Source organism: Triturus cristatus, chromosome 1_1 (genome assembly GCF_964204655.1).
Source record: "Triturus cristatus chromosome 1_1, aTriCri1.1, whole genome shotgun sequence".
Classification (NCBI taxonomy): domain Eukaryota; kingdom Metazoa; phylum Chordata; class Amphibia; order Caudata; family Salamandridae; genus Triturus; species Triturus cristatus.
In genome coordinates, this window is record NC_140579.1 from 1,173,953,109 (window position 1) to 1,173,974,098 (window position 20,990).

At 38.9% G+C, this 20,990-nt stretch overlaps 2 protein-coding genes across 2 annotated transcripts in view; one reads left to right on the forward strand and one right to left on the reverse strand.

Moving 5' to 3' along the window:
* Nucleotides 1-20,990, forward strand: part of LOC146871810 (leukotriene B4 receptor 1-like) — a 293,853-nt gene that overhangs the window by 114,485 nt on the left and 158,378 nt on the right. The gene's annotated exons all lie outside the window — the stretch shown is intronic.
* LOC146871811 (large ribosomal subunit protein eL37-like) lies at nt 18,330-18,669 on the reverse strand. Its single transcript, XM_085599780.1, has one exon. It carries the CDS (start codon nt 18,653-18,655, stop codon nt 18,362-18,364), a length of 294 nt encoding a protein of 97 aa, XP_085455906.1. The 5' UTR covers nt 18,656-18,669; the 3' UTR covers nt 18,330-18,361.

Below are 20,990 nucleotides of genomic sequence, written 5' to 3' on the forward strand. Positions count from 1 at the left end.
GATGAACACAACAACAGTTAATTATTAATGCTATATTAATTAAAAATGACTATTATCTGCTGGCCAAGCCATTCCTATAGCTATAGGGGCCTGAAATAGTCTGAATTGTCACACTTGTAGGAGTGTGATAGTTAGCAGTTATGTTGTTAGTTTCACTGGCAGCATGGCAGGGGCAATATGTGGTACAAGCTGCAGTGGCCTACGAGAGCCCTGACACTTATTTTTCTTACAAATTAAGCACTGTCAACTTCAGAACAACAGTGCAGGGCCTAAATCTTTTCTCATATGGATGGAGGTAAATGGTCTGCTCTGTGTCTTCCCTGGAACCACATTGTTTCCCCTAAACGGCATCCTGCCCACTGCAACAGGTCTCATCAACTGGCAAAAGAAGTTTGACCACATCACCCCAGCACTAAAGGAGCAACACTGTCCCACCATGAATAGCATCATTATGTGCAAGATCAGATGCATCACAGAGAAGGCCTTTAGGAACATATTCCTGCAAACCTGGCTGAGAAAATAACCCCTTCAGGTAGACAGTACCACCAAAAAAAAACCCATAAAGCAGGGTTTTTCCATCTATGCATCCGTGATCAGAAACAACATCACCATCAACAAGAGAACTGCCTCTAACTCATCTGAAATTTAAACAAGCATTGAAAATGCAATAGGTCTCACCCTCGTTTAAGTTAAAGCAATTCTGTTTGTAATTAGGTGGCTTTTTAGCTTTGCTTTTATTAGTGTCTTTCAAACTTTCATGTACATAACATGCATATGTATGCTTATATGTATATGTATGCATGCATTTATATTTATATAGATATGCAGACGTGTATATATATGTTTATGTATGTATGTATATATATACACATACTTATATATAAATGCATATATATATATATATATATATATATATATATATATATATATATATATATATATATATATATATTCACTGAAAAAACCATAGGTTTCAGGGGTGTTATAGTTAGCTGGACTTTTTACTTGTACAAAACCATTGAAATTCCCCCGTTATAGTTAGTTCAGCTAACTATAACTTGCGCGCCCGCAATGCACTGCTGATGACGTCACATATTACATCACTCATGACATGGTCAGTGACATCACTCATGACATCACTGATGACATCTCAAATGACATCACTGATGACATCACTGATGACATCATCCAGTGAATGTGTGTTTTTCTGAATATTAAATATGTTTTATATATGTATATCTCAAGGTCGATGGAAGAATAAATGGGTATATAAGTGTCTAAATGGATGATTTGTTTTTGAAAAATTGATTGTGTAACTGACTGATTAAGTGTATCATAGTGAATACATGGCTTAGTGAGTAATGTTTAAATATGTAAATATCTGTATCAGTCTCTCACTTTGTGTATAAGTGGCTGCATGGGTTGGTGAGTAGCTACATGGGTGTCTATATAGGTTATTAGTTGGTTTTTTGAGTATCAGTCTGAGTGTCTGCATGGTTCGGTGGGGGGTATTACGTAGTGCATAGTTGCATGAATGAGTGACTCACTGTTTGTATGTGTTGAAGACAGCATGTGTGCAGGACTGTATGGGTGGATGAGTGTGTGTATGGGTGTGTTAGTGAGTGAATGACTGTCTCAATAGTGTCTTTATGAGTAACTACATATATTTTTTAAACTAGTATATGTGACTATTGGTGTATATAAGTGAGTATATGTGAGAGTGAGAGATTGAAAGAGTTCCTGTATGAATAAGTATGTGTTTCTATAAGTGATTGTTTAAAAGACTAAGTATGTGTAAGTTTCCGTAGAAGTAAGTGTGGTGGTGTGTGTATAACTGTATATGCAAGTAAATGTATGTTTGATTCTTTATTAGCATGAGTGACTGTGTGTGAGTAACTCTATGGATGAGTGGCATTGTGTAACAGGATGTATAGGTGTATGAGTACATATGATGAGTGAGTACATGTATGAGTGACTGTATAGGACTGTTGGTGAATGAGTGGATGTGTCTGTGGATCCTAGAATTACTGAAGAGGTTGTTGTAACTGGTATTGGTATGTCCATTGTTTTGAAAATTGTAGTCTCTATTTTTGAATGTGTGTATCAAAGGTTATATTAGGGTGAGAGGAGGTCTGCCACTCTATCACAAGGATGATGTCATCAGTGATGTCATCAGTGATGTCATTTGAGATGTCATCAGTGATGTCATGAGTGATGTCACTGACCATGTCATGAGTGATGCAATATGTGACGTCATCAGCAGTGCATTGCGGGCGCGCGAGTTATAGTTAGCTGAACTAACTATAACGGGGGAATTTCTATGGTTTTGTACAAGTGAAAAGTCCAGCTAACTATAACACCCCTGAAACCTAAGTAAGAACAACAGCGCATTTAATTCATGGCTAAGCCTCGAATTCAATGACCAATGCTGCGTGTTTAAGCAGTTGATCTTTCATGGAATGTGAAATTGGACTGAGTGTCCTGTATCCAACTACGGGCTAAGTGCCCTCATCCTTTGCTATGGCATCCCTGTCCACAGGACAGTTAGATCAAAGTCATACAACACCACATTTCTTCAATTGTTGTTAATTGATGGGCTTAATCTATTATAAGTTTTCAAACAATTCAATATGTAAATGTAAATGTATAGGTATTTATATAGCGCTGATCACCACTACGGGTATCTCAGCGCTGTACTCATACCGCTGAAGGAACCCTTCCTGGCTTTCCATGTGAGGTGTCCACTCCTGGGCACCCCCATGGTGAGGCCAGGCATCCCAGCGCTGTTGGGGCCGTTGTGGAGATTAAGCAAGCTATTGCCCAGAGTTGCAGCGTGGGACCCATGATTAGAATAGGCACTGAGGCGAGAGAATATCCGGTCCGCGGAATTTATAGCCCGAGACCCTGCCGTGACGGGAATCGAACCCTGGTCCCAGACCAGTGCTCTGCATCGAGGTCTGCCGCTCTAACCATTGAGCCACACTTCTCCACCATCGTTTGGATATTAACTTATTTTGGGGATGAAATTTTATCGAGCACAATGATTTTATGATTGTTTGAACTTATAGTTTTTGAAAGTTTATATGACCAACAACATCAAGTAGTTAAGTTGCATCAGGTTGGACCAGTTGTTTATCAATTTCAATTTCATCCTTGGCTCGTACATTCAGTTTGTTCTTTCAATATTATAAGTGAACATACATCTCCTCATCTCCATTCAGTCCCAAGGGATGCTTGGTTTTAAATCTCATTATCATCCGAGATTCCAGTCTTTGTAATTTCTGTATTTGGTTTCCTCCTCGTTCGTTTGGAGGGACTGTTAGCAATCCTGAGTATTTGATGTCCAACCAAGTTTTTCCTTTATGGGTGGTCATGTGTTTCGCAATGGCATCTGTATTGTCCATATTTTGAATCGCACGTGTATGTTCCAGTATACGCTTTTTTAGAAGGCATATCGTGCTTCCTATATATTGTTTTTTCGACAGAAACATTGGAGCATATATACCACAAATGTCGAATCACATGTTATGGTTTCCTTTATTTCGAATACCTTTCCAGTAGGATCTGTTAGGTTCTTCAAGTTTTTACCAATTTTGCAGGCTTTGCATGTTGTACATTTTGAGAAGCCTTTAGATCTTAACTGTAGCCATGACAGTTTTTTTGGCTTCGAAATGTCTCCTCACCAGATGATCTGAAAGATTCGGTCCTCTTCTGAAAGATATCAAAGGCCGATCTCCTATAGTGTTGCCTATATCCGGATCTTTTTTTAAGACATTCCAATATTTGGTTACTGTTTTCTGAATTTTGTAACTCTCTTTGCTGTAGGTAAGTATCAGTCGTGGCTGACTATCGTTAGATTGAGTTGTTTCATTACTGTTTCCTGTGTTACAATTTGTATTTTTTCCTTCTTCATCATTTTCTTTTTCTCTTTCTTTTTCTTTCTTGTTGTTCACCAGTGTGCCTGCTCTGGTTTTTTGCCTCGCTTTGATTTCACCTCGTTTGATGTCTTTGTATTTGTATCCACGTTGTAAAAAGCGTGTTTTGGTTTCTTCAAATTTCTTTTCCATTTCCTGATCTTCTGAGAAATTTCTTTTCATCTGTAATAGTTCTCCATACGGTATGCTTTTCTTTAGTGATTGAGGGCGAAAGCTTAATCCATGAAGCAGACTATTTGTGGCTGTCTTTTTTCTATGCACTGTTGTGTGCATCTGATTGTCTTTGATGTAAACCTTGGTGTCAAGAAATTCAATCTCTTTGGAACTTAGGTTATATGTGAATTTCAGGCCCACATCATTATCATTCAACTCTGTAAAGAAAGCCTGAAATTCTGTTTCAGTTCCCTACCACAGTAAAAACAGATCATCTATGAAGCGTAGCCAAAGGGCTACGTTCATCATGTGATGATCGTTTTCCTCCCTCCAAGCTATGTTTCTCTCCCACCACCCCTTCATGAGATTCGCATAGCTTGGAGAGAAGGAAACTCCCATCGCAGTACCACAGCATTGTGCATACATCTTCCTATTAAATAAGAAAACATTATTATGTAGGCACATTGTTATCATATCAATCAGCATTTTAGAGTGCTCCAGTTCATTAATTGGTCTCTGCTTCAAAAAATATTGAATGGCATTCAATCCTCTATCATGGTCGATTGAGGTGTATAACGACACCACATCGATCGTCACAAGGAGGTAGGTTGATTGCCATTGGGTATCCATCAACATGCGTAAAAAGTCTCCAGTGTATTTTATATAGGAGCTAAGTGTTGTAACAATTGGTGCTAGAAAATAATCCACATACGTTGACACATTCTCATACAGGCTTCCGCAGCTCAAAATAATTGGGCGCCCTGGTGGTTTGTTTAGTGTTTTATGCACTTTCGGAAGAAAGTAAATTGTTGGCATGATTGGATTCTCCACCATCAAGAAGTTCTTCTCATCCTCTGTTATTAAACCCTTTTCTTGCCATGTGCTTAATTTTTTATTCAGATCTGACATCAATTAATTAATGGGGTTCTTGGACAGAATTTTGTAGTTCTTTGCTTCATTGAGTTGCCGCATCGCTTCTTCTATGTAGTATTGTTTATCCAGCACCACAATATTTCCGCCTTTATCGGCCGGTTTGATTTCGATCTCATTGTTGTTTTTTAATGTTTGCATGGGATGCATTCGATCCTGGTTAGATTTTCCCGGTTGTCATTTTTTGAAACATTTTGCATCATCTCCAGATCCCCCAGTATCAAATCATAAAAGATGTCAATTTTATTTCCAGGATGGAGGGCAGAGCAAAACTTTGATTTCTTTTTGAAATGCGTTGGTATCCGTTTACCCATTTCCTCCAATATTTGACTATCTGTTAGTTGGGAGACATTTGTTTCATTCGCCAGTTCATATGCAACATGAAGATGTGATGCCTCTGCTATTCTATAGATCCCGGGGTCTTCCATGTCCATTGATTGATTTGGATCACTCCTTGCTTTAGATGGCTGTTTAGCAAATAATTTTTTACATTTTAATTTTCTTACATATTTGTACAGATCTATTTTCGTTTCAATTGGGTCCTGATGTTTTTCAGGGCAGAATGCGATTCCTTTATTGAGAAGATAATTTTCAGCTTTTGTCAAAGTATATCATGATAGGTTGATGACTAAATAGGGGATCTTGAGAGCTCTTGATTTTATTTTCTCATCACTGTGCAGTTCCTCAAATTGTATCTTCCGCTTTTGCCGCTTGCTTCTTCATGTTTTCCTTCTTGGTCTTTTGAGGGAAAGGATCCCCTTCCCCTTGTCCTGGTTCTCCCTGAGCCTCGGCCTCTTGTTTTGCCTCTGGGTGTTTGCTGCTCCTGATAGAGCAGCTTCATTTCCTCTAAAAAAGAGAATTTCCGTAGGCCTGTTGTTCTTTGATCCACTTCCCTTAAGTCAGATTCAGACTCACTTGTTAGTTGACCAGTGAGCGGGTCAACATTTACTTTCTTCGTTTCCCATTGTTGTTTAAAAATCTCGAATCTTTTCGCAAAGGTGAAGATGGTTCCAAATTCGTAGACATCCTCATCCCTACGAAATTTTCGTTGTTTCCTTTCCTGTACTTCTTTCTCACGCTTATCTAAGTTACGTTCCATATTAGCTCGCAGTTTTTTTATGATCTCACTGTTCTCATTTGTTGTCAAAATCTGGGTTTCAATTTCCATTATCTTTTGGTGTAACTCTTCTACATCCTTCCTTGCATATTTTATAATGATAAGCATCATATTTCTGGAACATTCCATATTGTTCCTACCCCACTCCTCCAGCATTTCTGGTTTAGTGTCTGGATGGTTTGGAAGGGTGAATATGCAGAGCCCTCTTGGTACCATCCCGCATTCAATATATTTTTCAAGAGTTATAATTTCCCAGCCTTGTGAGGTCTCCTTCCGTAGTAATTTCTCTAATTGTATGAAGAGCTGTTTAATGGTAGTGACTTGAGGTTGCAATGTTCTATCCGTTTCATTTGTTTTCCTAGATGTTGTTGCTCCCCTTTGGAACATATTCTCTGCTTTCGATATTCTTTTTGCCGCTCTTTCCTCCATTTTTGAGGACAATGTTTTTTAATTTATAGCCCAGGTTTTATGTTGTAGACAATGTTTCTGTTCGTTTTATATTCGTTTTTCAATTGTTTAATCCTTTCTTTTGACAATGTTAGGGACCAAAATAACACTCCTTGAGGTTCTACTTGAGAACAGGGAGGTTTTAAAATTAACCCTGAGTCACGATTTGTTTAAAACCACCAAGAGAGGAAACTCGGAGAGAATGTATTTATCTCCATTAGCGCGTGACTTTAGAATAGTTATAAAATGCGCTTTATCCTTACTGCAGCGTACACGACATACATTCACAGATATTGTGGTGCTCTTACCTGGGAGACTCCTGACGTATCAGCGTCCTCCGACCCCGCACGCCGGCGCTCTACCAGGTTTCTGTGGATCGTTGTGTCCTTTTTTCCTTTATTCGATTCCTCGCTGTCCTGCGTTCTTACGGATGGGTCTGTTACAAATTCCTTCAATGCGTGCCTGTAGTGGTCCCAGCACAGAGCACCTTCCTCGCAGTTGTCAGTCCTTTGCTGCAGGGGAATCAAATTGCAACGCTGGGCTCTCCGCTGTTCCGATATCAATCTTTCCTCAAACGTCCTGTTAACAGTGGGAGCACTTTTCAGTCGGTGCCCACGTCGAGACCAGGACAAGGTCTCGCAATGTTTATTTTCCACAAAAAGAATGGAACGGCACTCCTCTTGATGATAAGATGTTATTTATTTCAATCGTGTCTTTCTCCTACGCGTTTCGAACCATAGTTCCTGATCACGGTAGTGTATTACATTAGTCCTTTTACAATTTTTACTTTATATACCTGTGCACATTACTTGCTTTACCAGTGCATTGTGGGTTTGGTAGTTTATTTTTTACCATATTCAACAAACTTTATTCAGCAATTGGCTGAATTGTCTCTAGCATGGCTGGTGGCTGAGATGCCATATCGCAAAGGGTATGTTAAGTATTACACCCATAATGCACTTGTTCTTAAGTAAGAACAACAGCGCATTTAATTCATGGCTAAGCCTCGAATTCAATGACCAATGCTGCGTGTATAAGCAGTTGATCTTTCATGGAATGTGAAATTGGACTGAGTGTCCTGTATCCAATTACGGGCTAAGTGCCCTCAACCTTTGCTATGGCATCCCTGTCCACAGGACAGTTAGATCAAAGTCATACAACACCACATTTCTTCAATTGTTGTTAATTGATGGGCTTAATATATTATAAGTTTTCAAACAATTCAATATCTCTCCTGCATCGCTTGGATATTAACTTATTTTGGGCATGAAATTTTATCGAACACAATGATTTTATGATTGTTTGAACATATAGTTTTTGAAAGTTTATACGAACAACTGGTCCAAACTGATGCAACTTAACTACTTGATGTTGTTGGTCATATAAACTTTCAAAAACTATATAACATATATAACAACAATTGAAGAAATGTGGTGTTGTATGACTTAGATCTAACTGTATATATATATAGATATATATATATATTACCTACTGGCGGTCGCCAGTAGGTAGTTATAGTTAGGACCACGTTTCCATAGGAAATCCGCAACATTCTATTTTGAATAACTTTGGCGCCGGTCGACGAATCCTTGCGAATTTTTCAAAATAGGTGGGGCGCTACGCTACGCTCCTACCCTGAAAGTCTCGGGGGGATTCGTGAAGCGGGGGCTGAGATAAAAGGGGGGTCCCAAAACGCGTTTTTCCCATGCATTTTTCCATAGGACCTTTAGACACAGCTACAGCCCGAACGGCTGAACAGAATTACTTGAAATTTGGCAGAGAGGTAGTCCTCAGGTCAAGGAAGTGCCTTTTGTAGGTTTGGTGTAAATCTGTTCAGTAGATTCTGAGAAAATAGCCTTTAAATCAATATATATATCTGAGCCAGCTTACGGTGCGCTTACGGTGCGCTTACCGTACGCGTACGGTGGCGTGCGCGAGCGCGATTTTGATTGGCTCTTAGCTCTTAGTAAACATTCGAATCGGTCGAAACCAGGAAGCGGCGTCCGCCATTTTCTCTCTCGCTCCCTGAGTTGGGCAGCAAAAACGAACCCCAAAAATGTGTAAAGAGGCAGTTTCATGAGATCCTAACCACCCAGCATTGATACAGGGGTCCCCAAACCACCCCCAAGCCCCAAATTTTTTTTTTCGGAAAATCGCCGATTACGCTTACCGTACGCGTACGGTAAAAGTTTATAAAAAAAAAAATTATCCACATTCTCCCCACCCCGTGTGCAAATGGTGTCCGAAGGGCACCATTTGTGCATGGCATATTAGAGCTATGAATTTAACAAAGAATACATTTCACAAAGATGCGCATAATATGTCCCCCATGTGCGCACGGTGCGCGAAGCGCATCGTGCGTACATGGCCCATCCCGCTTAACGTGGGCACGCGGTGCGCACAGCGCACCGCGTGACCACCGTGCGTGCACGGCACTAACTGCGTAAAGTGGGCGCGCGGTGCGCGAAGCGCACCGCGTGCTCACTGTGCGCGCACGGAATGAACTGCGTTAACTGGGCACGCACGCCACGAATGGCGTAAAGTAACTTAGCATTTAAAAAACCGTACAAATTCACTGAAAAAACCATAGGTTTCACACACGTTATAGTTAGGAATTAGCATTAAAAAAACCTTGCAAATTCACTGAAAAAACCATAGGTTTCACACATGTTATAGTTAGCTGTACATTTCACTCGTAAAAAACCAATGAAATTCCCGCGTTATAGTTAGTGCTGGCAACTATAACTCACGCGACCGCAATCTTCTGCTGATGACATATGTGTCTTTATGAAAAAAAATATTTGTAATATATGTATAGCTAAAATTTAATGGAAGAAGACATGGGCAAATAAGTGTCGAAATACAGTATTAGCATCAGCAGAAGATTGCGGTCGCGTGAGTTATAGTTGCCTGCACTAACTATAACGCGGGAATTTCATTGGTTTTTTACGAGTGAAATGTACAGCTAACTATAACATGTGTGAAACCTATGGTTTTTTCAGTGAATATATATATATATATATATATATATATATATATATATATATATATATATATATATTATTCACTGTGGACAAAAATTATTGGACCAGTTCCACTTCTGCCTTTGGCATATGTTAGAATACACAAAGGCAGTTTTGGGAAAAAGTGAAAACAATTCTGCAAAGGTGTCCTTCATAAGCATTACCAGACCTACCCCAGTCAAAGTGCTTAGGTCATTGCCACCACAGTGCACTATTATGAGGTCAGGGTGTTGGATATGCATAAAGGTTTTTACTAATGGCATCAATTGGTGTCACTTTAACCCTCTCTGTCCAATCCATTTAATGTCTACATTTGGCAAACCTAGGTCTTTGTGAATGCCTTTGTTTTCTGCATACCTTTAGCTCCAGAAAATATAGCTGTGTCCCACAATCCACACTCTAAGCATCTTGAAGGGAGGTCTGGATGCACTCAGATGGTCTCTGTAAATGAAATGGCAGTTTGAAAAGTAAGATTTTTCTAAAATGGTAGCTAAGATGCAGTTTTGAAAAAAGACAAGAAATAATTGGTTGTTTGACAACCTTCCACACTGTAAGGTAGGGTGCATGTTTCTGTTTTTTAAACGCATGATTCCTATTGGTTAAAAAAAGTGCGTGAAGGGAACATTATATATGATAAGCTGATATGTTGACAAGTCAAGCACACTTGCTGTTTTGATTAGCAACATTGTGTGCTGAACTTGTGACCTGTGTGCTCAGTTCAGTGTTCCATGACCTGTTGCTATGGTAACAGGCAGAAGGCAGAATGGGGGTAGGGTTCACATTTATGTCATTTGGAAAGGGTTGAAATGTCTAACCAATAGAAATGTGTGTTTGCTTTTGAATTTATGTGGGAAGGAATGTGATTTGATGTTTACATGTATATGTGTGGAAAATGAGAGTGAAACTTTGCCATTCTTTGGTTTTGCTGACAGGTGCACAGTGCAGAGATTCTGTATAAGAAAATCTGGTGTGTGACTGATATCTGGTGTGTGAATGATATACTTCTTAATCTACAAAACAACTTGAAAGGTGAGTTATTTAATAGTGAGGGGATGTATGTAGACTATTTTGATTTTAATCAGAAGAATGTATTTCTCCTGCTAAAGTGTAGGGAGTACTTTTTTTGTCTACAATCTTATTGACAGTGTGTGTGCATGTAGAAACCATTCTGTGATAAGCATTTGTGTTTGTCGTGTGTTTGCAGACAGATAACTGTGCTGTTTTTATATTTTGGTACAATTAGAAATCAGTCATTGTTTATGAATTTGCAAAATGAGTCATGTTTGAACACTAAAATGTAGTACTCGTAGATTAGCAAATGTGTTTTGGTAAACTCCTAGGGATAGTGTTGTTTGTCTAGAATCACACTGTTAGTCTGTGTGCATTTGGGAACCACTGTGAGAGAAGCATTTGGGAACATCATATATTTGCTGACAGATAACTGCTTTAAAATCTGCCATGTTGTCAAGTTTTAGTAGCATTAGAGGTCAGTCTTTGCATATGCATTAATAAAATGAGTCAGGCTTTGACACTAAAGTGCAGTACGTAAATATGTATATTGTGTGCAGTACCCTTACCTCCTCTATACTAGTAAATGAGTTTTGGTAAACTCCCAGGATAGTGTTGCTTGTCTAAAATCACACTGTGAGTCTGTGTGCATTTGGGTAAGGTTTGTGAGAGAAGCATTTGCTAACATTATGTATTTGCTGACAGACAAGTGTTTTAAAACCTGTCATGTTGTCAAGTTTTAGTAGCATTAGAAGCCAGTCATGGCTTATGCTTTGATTAAATGAGTCAGGCATTGACACTAAAGTGCAGTACTTAAATATGTAGATTGTGTGCAGTCCCCTTACCCCTTCCATAGTAGTGAATGAGTTTTTGTAAACTCCTAGGGATAGTGTTGCTTGTATAGAATCACACTGTGAGTCTGTGTGCATTTGGAAACCACTGTGAGAGAAGCATTTGGGAACATCATGTATTTGCGAACAGATAACTGTTTTAAAACCTGCCATGTTGTCAAGTTTTAGTAGCATTAAAAGCTAGTCTTGGCTTATGCTTTGATAAAATGAGTTAGGCTTTGACACTAAAGTGCAGTACTTAAATATGTAGATTGTGTGTAGTCCCCTTACCCCTTGCACAGTAGTGAATGAGTTTTGGTAAACTCTTAGGAATAGTGTTGCTTGTCTAGAATCACACTGTGAGTCTGTGTGCATTTGGGAACCACTGTGAGAGAAGCATTTGGTAACATCATGTATTTGCTGACACATAACTGTTTTAAAACCTGTCATGTTGTCAAGTTTTAGTAGGATTAGAAGCCAGTGTTTGCTTATGGATTGATAAAATGAGTCAGGCTTTGACACTAAAGTGCAGTACTTAAATATGTAGATTGTGTACAGTACTCTTATGCCTTCTACACTACTGAATGAGTTTTAGTAAACTCTTATGATAGTGTTGCTTGCCTAAAATCACACTGTGAGTCTGTGTGCATTTGGGTAAGGATTGTGAGACAAGGATTTGGTAACATCGTGTATTTGCTGACAGATAACTGTTTTAAAACCTGTCTTGTTGTCAAGTTTTAGTAGCATTAGAAGCCAGTCTTTGCTTATGCCTTGATTAAATGAGTCAGGCATTGACACTGAAGTGTAGTCCTGAAATATGTAGATTGTGTGCAGTCCCCTTACCTCTTCCATAGTAGTGAATGAGTTTTGGTAAACTCCTAGGGATAGTGTTGCTTGTATAGAATCACACTGTGAGTCTGTGTGCATTTGGGAACCATTGTGAGAGAAGCATTTGGGAACATCGTGTATTTGCTGACAGATAACTGTTTTAAAACCTGTGATGTTGTCAAGTTTTAGTAGCATTAGAAGCCAGTCATTGCTTATGCATTGATAAAATGAGTCAGGGTTTGACACTAAAGTGCAGTACTGAAATATGTAGATTGTGTGCAGTCTCCTTACTCCTTCCAGAGTAGTGAATGTGTTTTGGTAATGTCCAAGGGATAGTGTTGCTTGTCTAGAATCACACTGTGAGTCTGTGTGCATTTGGGAACCACTGTGAGAGAAGCATTTGGGTAATTCATATATTTGCATACACATAACTGCTTAAAAACCTTTCCTGTTCTCAAGTGTTGGTAGAATTAGAAGCCAGTCATTGCTTATGTATTCACCCAGGAACTCTCCTTGCAATACTGTAAACATTCAGTTAATATCCAAGTAGTAATGGAGTGAGGCAGGCCTTAGCACATGAATTGACTCAAACGCCTATCCACTATGCATGTAGTCCTCTAACCACCTACACATTTGTCTTTCACACCTTCAATTCCCCAGTCAATATCCATACACTTCCAGCAAACACCCTGTCACTCCCCTTGCACTCCTCTACTGATCCATTAAGCACCATGTACTAATCCATTTACTGCGCCAAAACCCAACCACTTATAAATTCACCCAGGCACTCTCCTTGCAGTACTCTAATCATTCAGTCAGTACCCAAGTCCTCATGCAGTGACCAGGCCTTAGCACATGGACTGCTTCAAACCCCTATCCACTATGCATGCAGTCCTCTAACCATCTACACACTTGTCTTTCATACCTGCAATTCCCCAGTCATTATCCATACACTTCCAGCAAACACCCTGTCACTCCCCTTGCACTCCTCTAGTGACCCATTTAGCACCATGAACTAATCCATTCACTGTGCGAAAACCCAACCAGTCAGTACCCAAGTACTCAAATCAAATCAAATCGAAGGAAGCTTTATTCGATTAAAACAAATAATCATAAAAGCACAATATCAGTTCATAATAATCAAACAATATAAAACATATAGGTCTACAAAGTTAAGAGGAGTATCCTACCGAACAGGGTAAGAAAAATGTTACAGTACATTTTTTTACATAATAATAGTTTTCCTACATCTAAAAACAGCCTTTAAAAACGAAGCGACAGCTAGGGTTATAAACTTTTCCCCCAAAGAGTGGAGAATTAAAAAGGCAGGACGACACTGTTTCATCCCTAATATTCTCAGTGCTGGGACTATCCACCATTTCCTTTGATAATTACCATCACAGGGACAATTACACAGTTGCCTGGACCAATCATTAATTACAGGGAAGCTAAATAATCTATGTACAATAGACATCCTGAACCGTGTCAATAAAAATCTATCATAATCAGAAGCTACATATGTTAGGTAGGGCTGTATCTTAAAAGTAGTGAGAATGTTTTGATGCACTCGAACCGAGGTTTTATTAATTTCTCTATTTAATCTGTTATTTTCAAGATAATGCAGGCAGCTTAATTTTAATGTTTTCCTGTTTACTTTAGATAAAGTACTAGGCTTATCAAAATATTCTGGGTGGCCCAGTTTTCGTGAGAAATCTTTCATGTGCATGAGCCATCCTATCTGGGAAGCCCCATCTAACGCGCAGCAATCACAAATCACTTGACGATTTAGACTAGTCTGTTATGTGGTCCATATATGATACCAAAGGAGAAAAGGTTAAATCCCAATGATGACCTCTATATAAGATAGTCCCAGCTCAGAATGACAGTTAAAAATAGAGGTGCTTACTGGGAGAGCAAGCAAATTTCTAAGGAATCTATTTTCACACTTTTGTAATGAGGTCACGTCTACGTATCCCCACAAACCAGCTCCATAAGTTGCAATTGAGACGCACTTAGCTTTATAAATGTGGAGTAGTTCAGTAGGTGGATGGCTGCCTAATTTTTTACTAAAATTGCTCAGAGCTGTTAAGGCCTTCTGGAACAATAATCTTCGTGAGTTTACGGCCTTTGACCATAGGCCAGTGCGGTCAAAGAGAACCCCCAGATTCGAGAAGGTGTTTGTACAGGTTAGACGATTCTCGTCAAGAAACAAGGGCCGGCTCCTACTGCTTCCCTGTCCACATTTTAAAATAAAGGTTTTTGACGGGTTAACTGTAAGTCCCAAATCAGACATAAATTTTGCAAAACTGTCTAAAACCATCTGGAGGCTTTTCGGGTTGCGGGCCATAAGCACCGCATCATGGGTTAAAATGGGTCCCCAGAAGGCTATGTTATATTTAAAAAGGTCCACTGGAATGCCGTCTGGCCCTGGAGCTTTACCGCACTTACTAGAACTAATTGCCATCTCGATCTCTGACAATTCCATTTTAAGCTGAGAGTGAAGGTTAACAGGGTGGGATATTGTACTATTCTCCTCCAAGTCGCTAATACTTGTTACAGGGGAAGGGGTGGAATATAGTTTGGAATAATGGTCCACCCATTCCTTCCCTGTTATGGCTATTTCAATACTTGCTCCCTCTGTGTCAGCTAAATACGGGGCATTTACCGCTTTCCAAAAAGCAGCAGTATCTTTCATTTCAGATGCGGCTCTAAGATTATTCCATGCCTCCTCCCTAAGGCTATTTTTTCTTGCTTTCAAAGTATTTTGATAAGCCCTTCTTGCTTCTTTTATTATGTCATTGTTTCTAGGCCTGCTATGGAGGACAAGTTTAAGGTTTGAATGCGCTTTGCTACAACTGTGGTCAAACCATCCCTTTTTTGGGATGGATTTCCTGTTGAGATCTACATGTAAATAATTTCTTATGATCTTGGATAGGTCAAGAAACCCCTCCACTATCTCGGACGCTATGTGGCCGCCGCCAGAACATTTGCTAATCGATTCGCTGCAGTTGCTTAGAATCGTATTCATCAGTAAAACTGGATCAATCTTTTTCCAACTTAATGTGTATCCGTTTTGTCTCGTCAGAGTGATATCTTCTATACAATGGATCGAGTGATCATTGCCTATGATTGATTTTTGATATAAATTGAAACCAATGCTTTGTGGAAAGTGATCGCTAAGGGCAATATCATAAGTTTGAAAATTAGTAAGTCTGGAGGCATGTCTTGCTGTAATTAAAATGAAATCAATGGTCGAAAAAAGACCACGTCCATTAAAAGTTGAACTAAAAGGAGCCGGGGATCTACACAGGATGTTTGCAAAGCCCAAGTCGCCTGAATGCATGATATCATTTAAAATCTCTCCAGAACCACAGTGATTAAAGTGGGGGAAACTAGACCCACGGCTGTATCCCAGGCCACAAACTCCAGTGTCCCAGTGTTGACAGAGACTAATGTTAAAGTCTCCGCCCCATATTATCAAGAGATCTTTACAGAGAGCCTCCTGAGACTTGTTGATGTATGTGGATATAGCCCTCAACATATCAGCCTGATCTTTACGCAGAGCATTATTGGAAAAGTTCACTATCAATATGCTAGAAGATCTATCAAGAATGGCCCTTATAATCAGGAAACGACGATCCCTAACCAGAGTAATTATGTCCAATCTTGGACTTCAGGCCTGCAATGTTCCAAAACAATAAATTACAGGTATGATCTGCAAGTTTCTCCTTAATCATGTTTTTACTTAAATCTGCTAAGGAGGTGTGTCCCAATATAGTAAATATCGTTGGGTCATTTTCCAACCTAAGAACAGGCTTAACCACCACCCCAGGGCCATTATCATCCACATCAATAGTAGTGTTAATGATGGGCAGGGGGAATACTTCTTTGGCATCCCTCTCAGCTTCAAATTCAGTAGTTATGTGAATATTTACCCTGTCGTCGGTAGAATTCAAAGCATTAAAACTCTGTGTGAGTGGACTAAGATCTATTAGATTTACAGAGTTCAATGATTCCAGGCTCTCTCTTTTCTTAGGGCGTCAATCTACCTGGTCCAGGTGGGAGAAAAGGTCATAGCGATTCTGAACCGGAATGTTATAGAATAAGTGCCCTGGGGGGTACTCCCGTTCCTGTCTGTATGGATTGACAATGTTCGGGGGCTGATAAAAGAAACCCAGTGGGACCACAGTGATATTGTTCGAAGAGTTAGGGAGCAAACTCGCTTTGGACAAATGACCCAAGTACTCATGTACTGAGCCAGGCCTTAGAACATGGACTGCTTCAAACCCCTATCCACTATGCAGGCCACCTACACACTTGTCTTTCACACCTTCAATATCCCAGACAGTATTCATACAGTTCCTGCAAATACTCTCTCACTCTCCTTATACTACTCCAGTGACCCATTCAGCACCATGTACTAATCCATTCACTGCACTGAAAGGCAGCCACTTATAAATTCACCCAGGTAGTCTCCTTGCAGTGCTTTAATCATTCAGTCAGTATCCAAGTACTCATGCAGTGAGCAAGCCCTTAGCACATGAATTGCTTCAAACGTCTATCCAGTATACATGCAGTCTTCTAACCACCTACACACTTGTCTTTCACATCTTTAATTCCCCACTCAGTATACATATAGTGCAGCAAACATCCTATCACTCCCTTTGTAGTCCTCCAGTGACCCATTCAGCACCATGTACTAATCCATTCAGTGCGCCAAAGCCCAAACACTTATAAATTCACCCAGGCACTCTCTTTGCAGTACTCTAATCATTCAGTCAGTACCCAAGTACTCATGCAGTGAGCCAGGCCTTAGTACATGAATTACTTCAAATGCCTATCCACTATGCATGCAGTCCTCTAACCACCTACACACTTGTGTTGTACACCTTCAATTCCCTAGTCGGTATTCATACACTTCTAGCAAATACTCTGTCACTCCTCTTGGAGTTCTCTAGTGACCCATTCAACACCATGGAGTAATCCATTCACTGTGCCAAAACACAAACACTTATAAACTCACCTAGGCATTCTTCTTGCAGTACTCTAATCATTTAATCAGTATCCAAATAGTATTGGAGTGAGACAGGCCTTAACGTATGAATGGATTGAAACATGTGTCCAGTATGCATGTAGGTCTCTAATCACCTTCACACTTGTCTTTCACACCATCAATATTCATGTCAGTATTCATACACTCAGTTTGTTTCCTAATAGTATTGTAATCATTCAGTCAGTTAGCATGTACTCTTTTAGTGAGGTAGGCTTTAGGGCATAAACTGTTTCAAAGTAGTATGCACTATGCTTGTAGTGTTTTAACCATCATCACACTTGTGCTTCATGGCTATAGTTTCTTAGTCAGTTTTTAGATAAAATGTGTTTTTACAGTAATAGAATAGTGTGAATTTGAAAGTTATTAATATACTTTTATATACTTTTATTTGTGATTCTTTTTTACAGATACTGTTTTTCGACGTTAAAATAGAGAAATCATGCCTGAAAAAAAAAGAAAAAGAAAAGAACAGAGACAGGAGAATTACTTGAAGAACAGTCAACCACAAGTATTGATTGTACAAGATAATGTGGCTAAAAAGAAAAAATCTTCTGGTAAGATCACAAAGCAATTTATTAAAAATGTTTGTAGGAGGAAACAGAATGTACACAACGCTGAATCAACTGTGAATGTTTTAACTAGAAAAAAAAGGAAAAGCAAAAAAAAAAATTATTCAGTCAAAGGAGACAAAGTGTGCTATAAGAAGGTAAAATCAGTATAAGGAATTATGAAAAAAATATTTTACAAGAGAGTAGTACATAATTTGCTGAAAGATGTGAAGAAATATAAAAAGAGAGCTCTATTTTATAAAAAGAAGAAGCATATTGAAAACATTGTTGAAAAGGCTTTTGAAGTAAAAAGGAAACTATTCATTTTAGTATTAAACAGAATTCGATCACTAGATAAACCAATCAATTTAATGAAGGCCAAAAGTAGGATGAAAAGAGTAATTAATAGAAAAAAAAATTGTGATATTTTTTTGGGAGAATGGAAACACAGTTCCGGTTCATGTGGCATGTTTTATTTTAACAAAATATTTATGAAGAACTGGATGCTGCAACTGCTGCCCTCTTCGGTTTTGGTGTAGTGCCCTCACGGAATCCATTCCTGAATCTACGGTAGACAACCTTCAAGAGTCTCATACGGCCGGTACCTGTGGTGTTGCGTCTCTTAGCCTTCACACTCCAGTTATACTTTCTCTTGCGCTTGGCAGGATATCCGCACTTGCCACAGGTACATTTCTGGAGATGGTACGCCTTTGATCCACAACGACGACACAGTGTGTGCGTCTTGTTTCGGCGTTTGCCAAACGATGACGTTCCCTTCGTCATCTTGCCACAAGAGCCTTTCTTTAATGAAGAGAGTTATTTACAGAGCAAAAAATTAGTGTTTGCAGTTGACACCAGTGGTAGAGGTTATGAAGTTAGAGATGGTTGTCCAATTGAGAAAGAGAAAATGGTTGAAAGAAATGCAGAAGAAGTGATAGCTGATGAAGTTCTAGGGAGATATCCTAAACACCCTGTGTATACATGGGATTGCAGTAGTATTTGTAGTGTACGACAGGAATCTATTGATAAATTATGTAGTTTTTTACGAGCATATACTAAAAAAAGTGTTAAACAAAAGATTAAGGTGTTGCAAGGACTAGACCCTTGCAGAGTGAGAAAAAATACTGGTTTGCAAGGTCATTCTCTGGCTTGTCTTTCTAGGAAAGTTTGTGAAAGTGTTTTTCACCATTTCAGGATGCTGGCAGTACATCATACTCAAATGCGGAAGTTAGTGAGAAGATTGTATTATGCGAAAAGTCCAGCACTAAAGTTAAATGAGTTGAACAGTGCTCTTTTACGTGGCTCAGTATCAGATGTGAAGAAGGTTTGTGAGGATATTGAGTTTTGTTACTTTGGTCCTCAGCAAGAGAGTGGAGAAACTGTGACATTAGTAGAAGAAAATGTTGAAGACAATGTAGAACCTGTGATTGCAAAAAATGTTGAGGATGACATCAAAAAGTTTAAGGTAATTTCATGTGAAAGACCAAATGTTTCTTGTATTTGTTGTCAGCGAACTCACTATAAAAATCAGACTAGGGGTGTCAATCTGTATTTAACAAGTGAAATAGAAGATAATGATAAGTGGATGAAATTTGCAACTTATTTGCTGGTAGAGGATTGTTTTGATTTGGGATCTAAGCAGCATATTTGCAAATATTGTTATAACAAATTAGATGAGAATAAAATGCCTGCTAGAGCAGTTCATAATAATCTAGAGTTGGTTGCTATTCCTCCAGAGCTGATAGATTTAAATACGTATAAGTCTATTCTCATTCAATGTGTTCACCCGTTTCAAGCTATTGTTCGTATGGAGCCTAAAACAGGTAGATTACCTCCATCAGAGTTGCAAAGAGGATTGAAAGGAAGCGTTGTGTATTTACCGTTATACTTAAGGAAAAATATTGAAACTATTGGTGCAGACCATGCAGAAAATGAGCCACTAGTCATTCTAGTTATTGGTGTTCCTACTAAGAATAAGAAAATCTGGCAAGAGTTAGTGGATGTTAGAAAAGTGCAAAAGGCATCATTGTATCTGTTAAAAAATAAGGAGTACTATAGAAATGTGTTTGTAGGAGAAGAAGATATAGATTTAGCAGAAGATACTGAAATATTAAGTGGACAAATTGAAAAATGTCCAGATGTGAAGAAATCTATGAACATTACAGTGTACATCCACTTCATTCCAAAGAGGTGATGGGGAATATGATTGAGTTGTTCCAAATGAAAAAAGCAACAGGAAGTCCCGTCAGTGTATGGGAAGAGAGTTTGGAAGCTCGTTGTTTCCCGCAGTTGTTTCCAACAACAGGAAAAGGTGGACAATATGATGAACGTCCTGTGCAGATTCATGCATCTGAATATCGGACAACAAGATTATATGCAGAAGATCCAAGATTTCGACAATGTATCCCTTATATGTTTCATCTTCTGTTTGAAAGTGACTTCTCTGGACTTTCACATGCAGTAAATCACATTTTAAAAACTGGAATGCATCTGCAAAATGTAACTGCTAAGGATTTTATGGATAAAGTGCATCAGAGAGATGATCATTTAGAATCTCAGTTGATTAATCTGATGGCATGTCAGCGAGGGGCTAATGAATATTGGTACCGTCGTCATGGAGAACTGAAATGTATGCTATGTAACTTGGGAACTCCTACATGGTTTGTTACACTAAGCTGTGCTGAGTATGCTTGGGATGATTTACTTGAATTTCTTCGAGAGGCAAATTGCAATATAAAACATATTGAATACAAGACACCTGGAGAATTGTGCTCATTGGATCCTGTTAATGTATGCAGATATTTCAATCATAGATTTGAAGCTATGATGTCTTTCATCTGCAATAAAAAGAATCCTCCTCTTGGAGAAGTTTTGGATTTCTTTTGGAGAAAGGAGTATCAAGCAAGAGGTGCTCCTCATATACATATGTTGTTATGGATGAAGGACGCCCCCAAATTTGGGACAGATTCAGATGAAACTGTTTTGTCTTTCATTGAAGATTATGCTACATATGCTGTACCCAATAGCAAAGAACATAAAAACTTAAAACAACAAGTCTTACGATTCCAAAGCCATCGATGTGGAAAATACTGTCGACGAAAGTACAAGTCAAAGGATA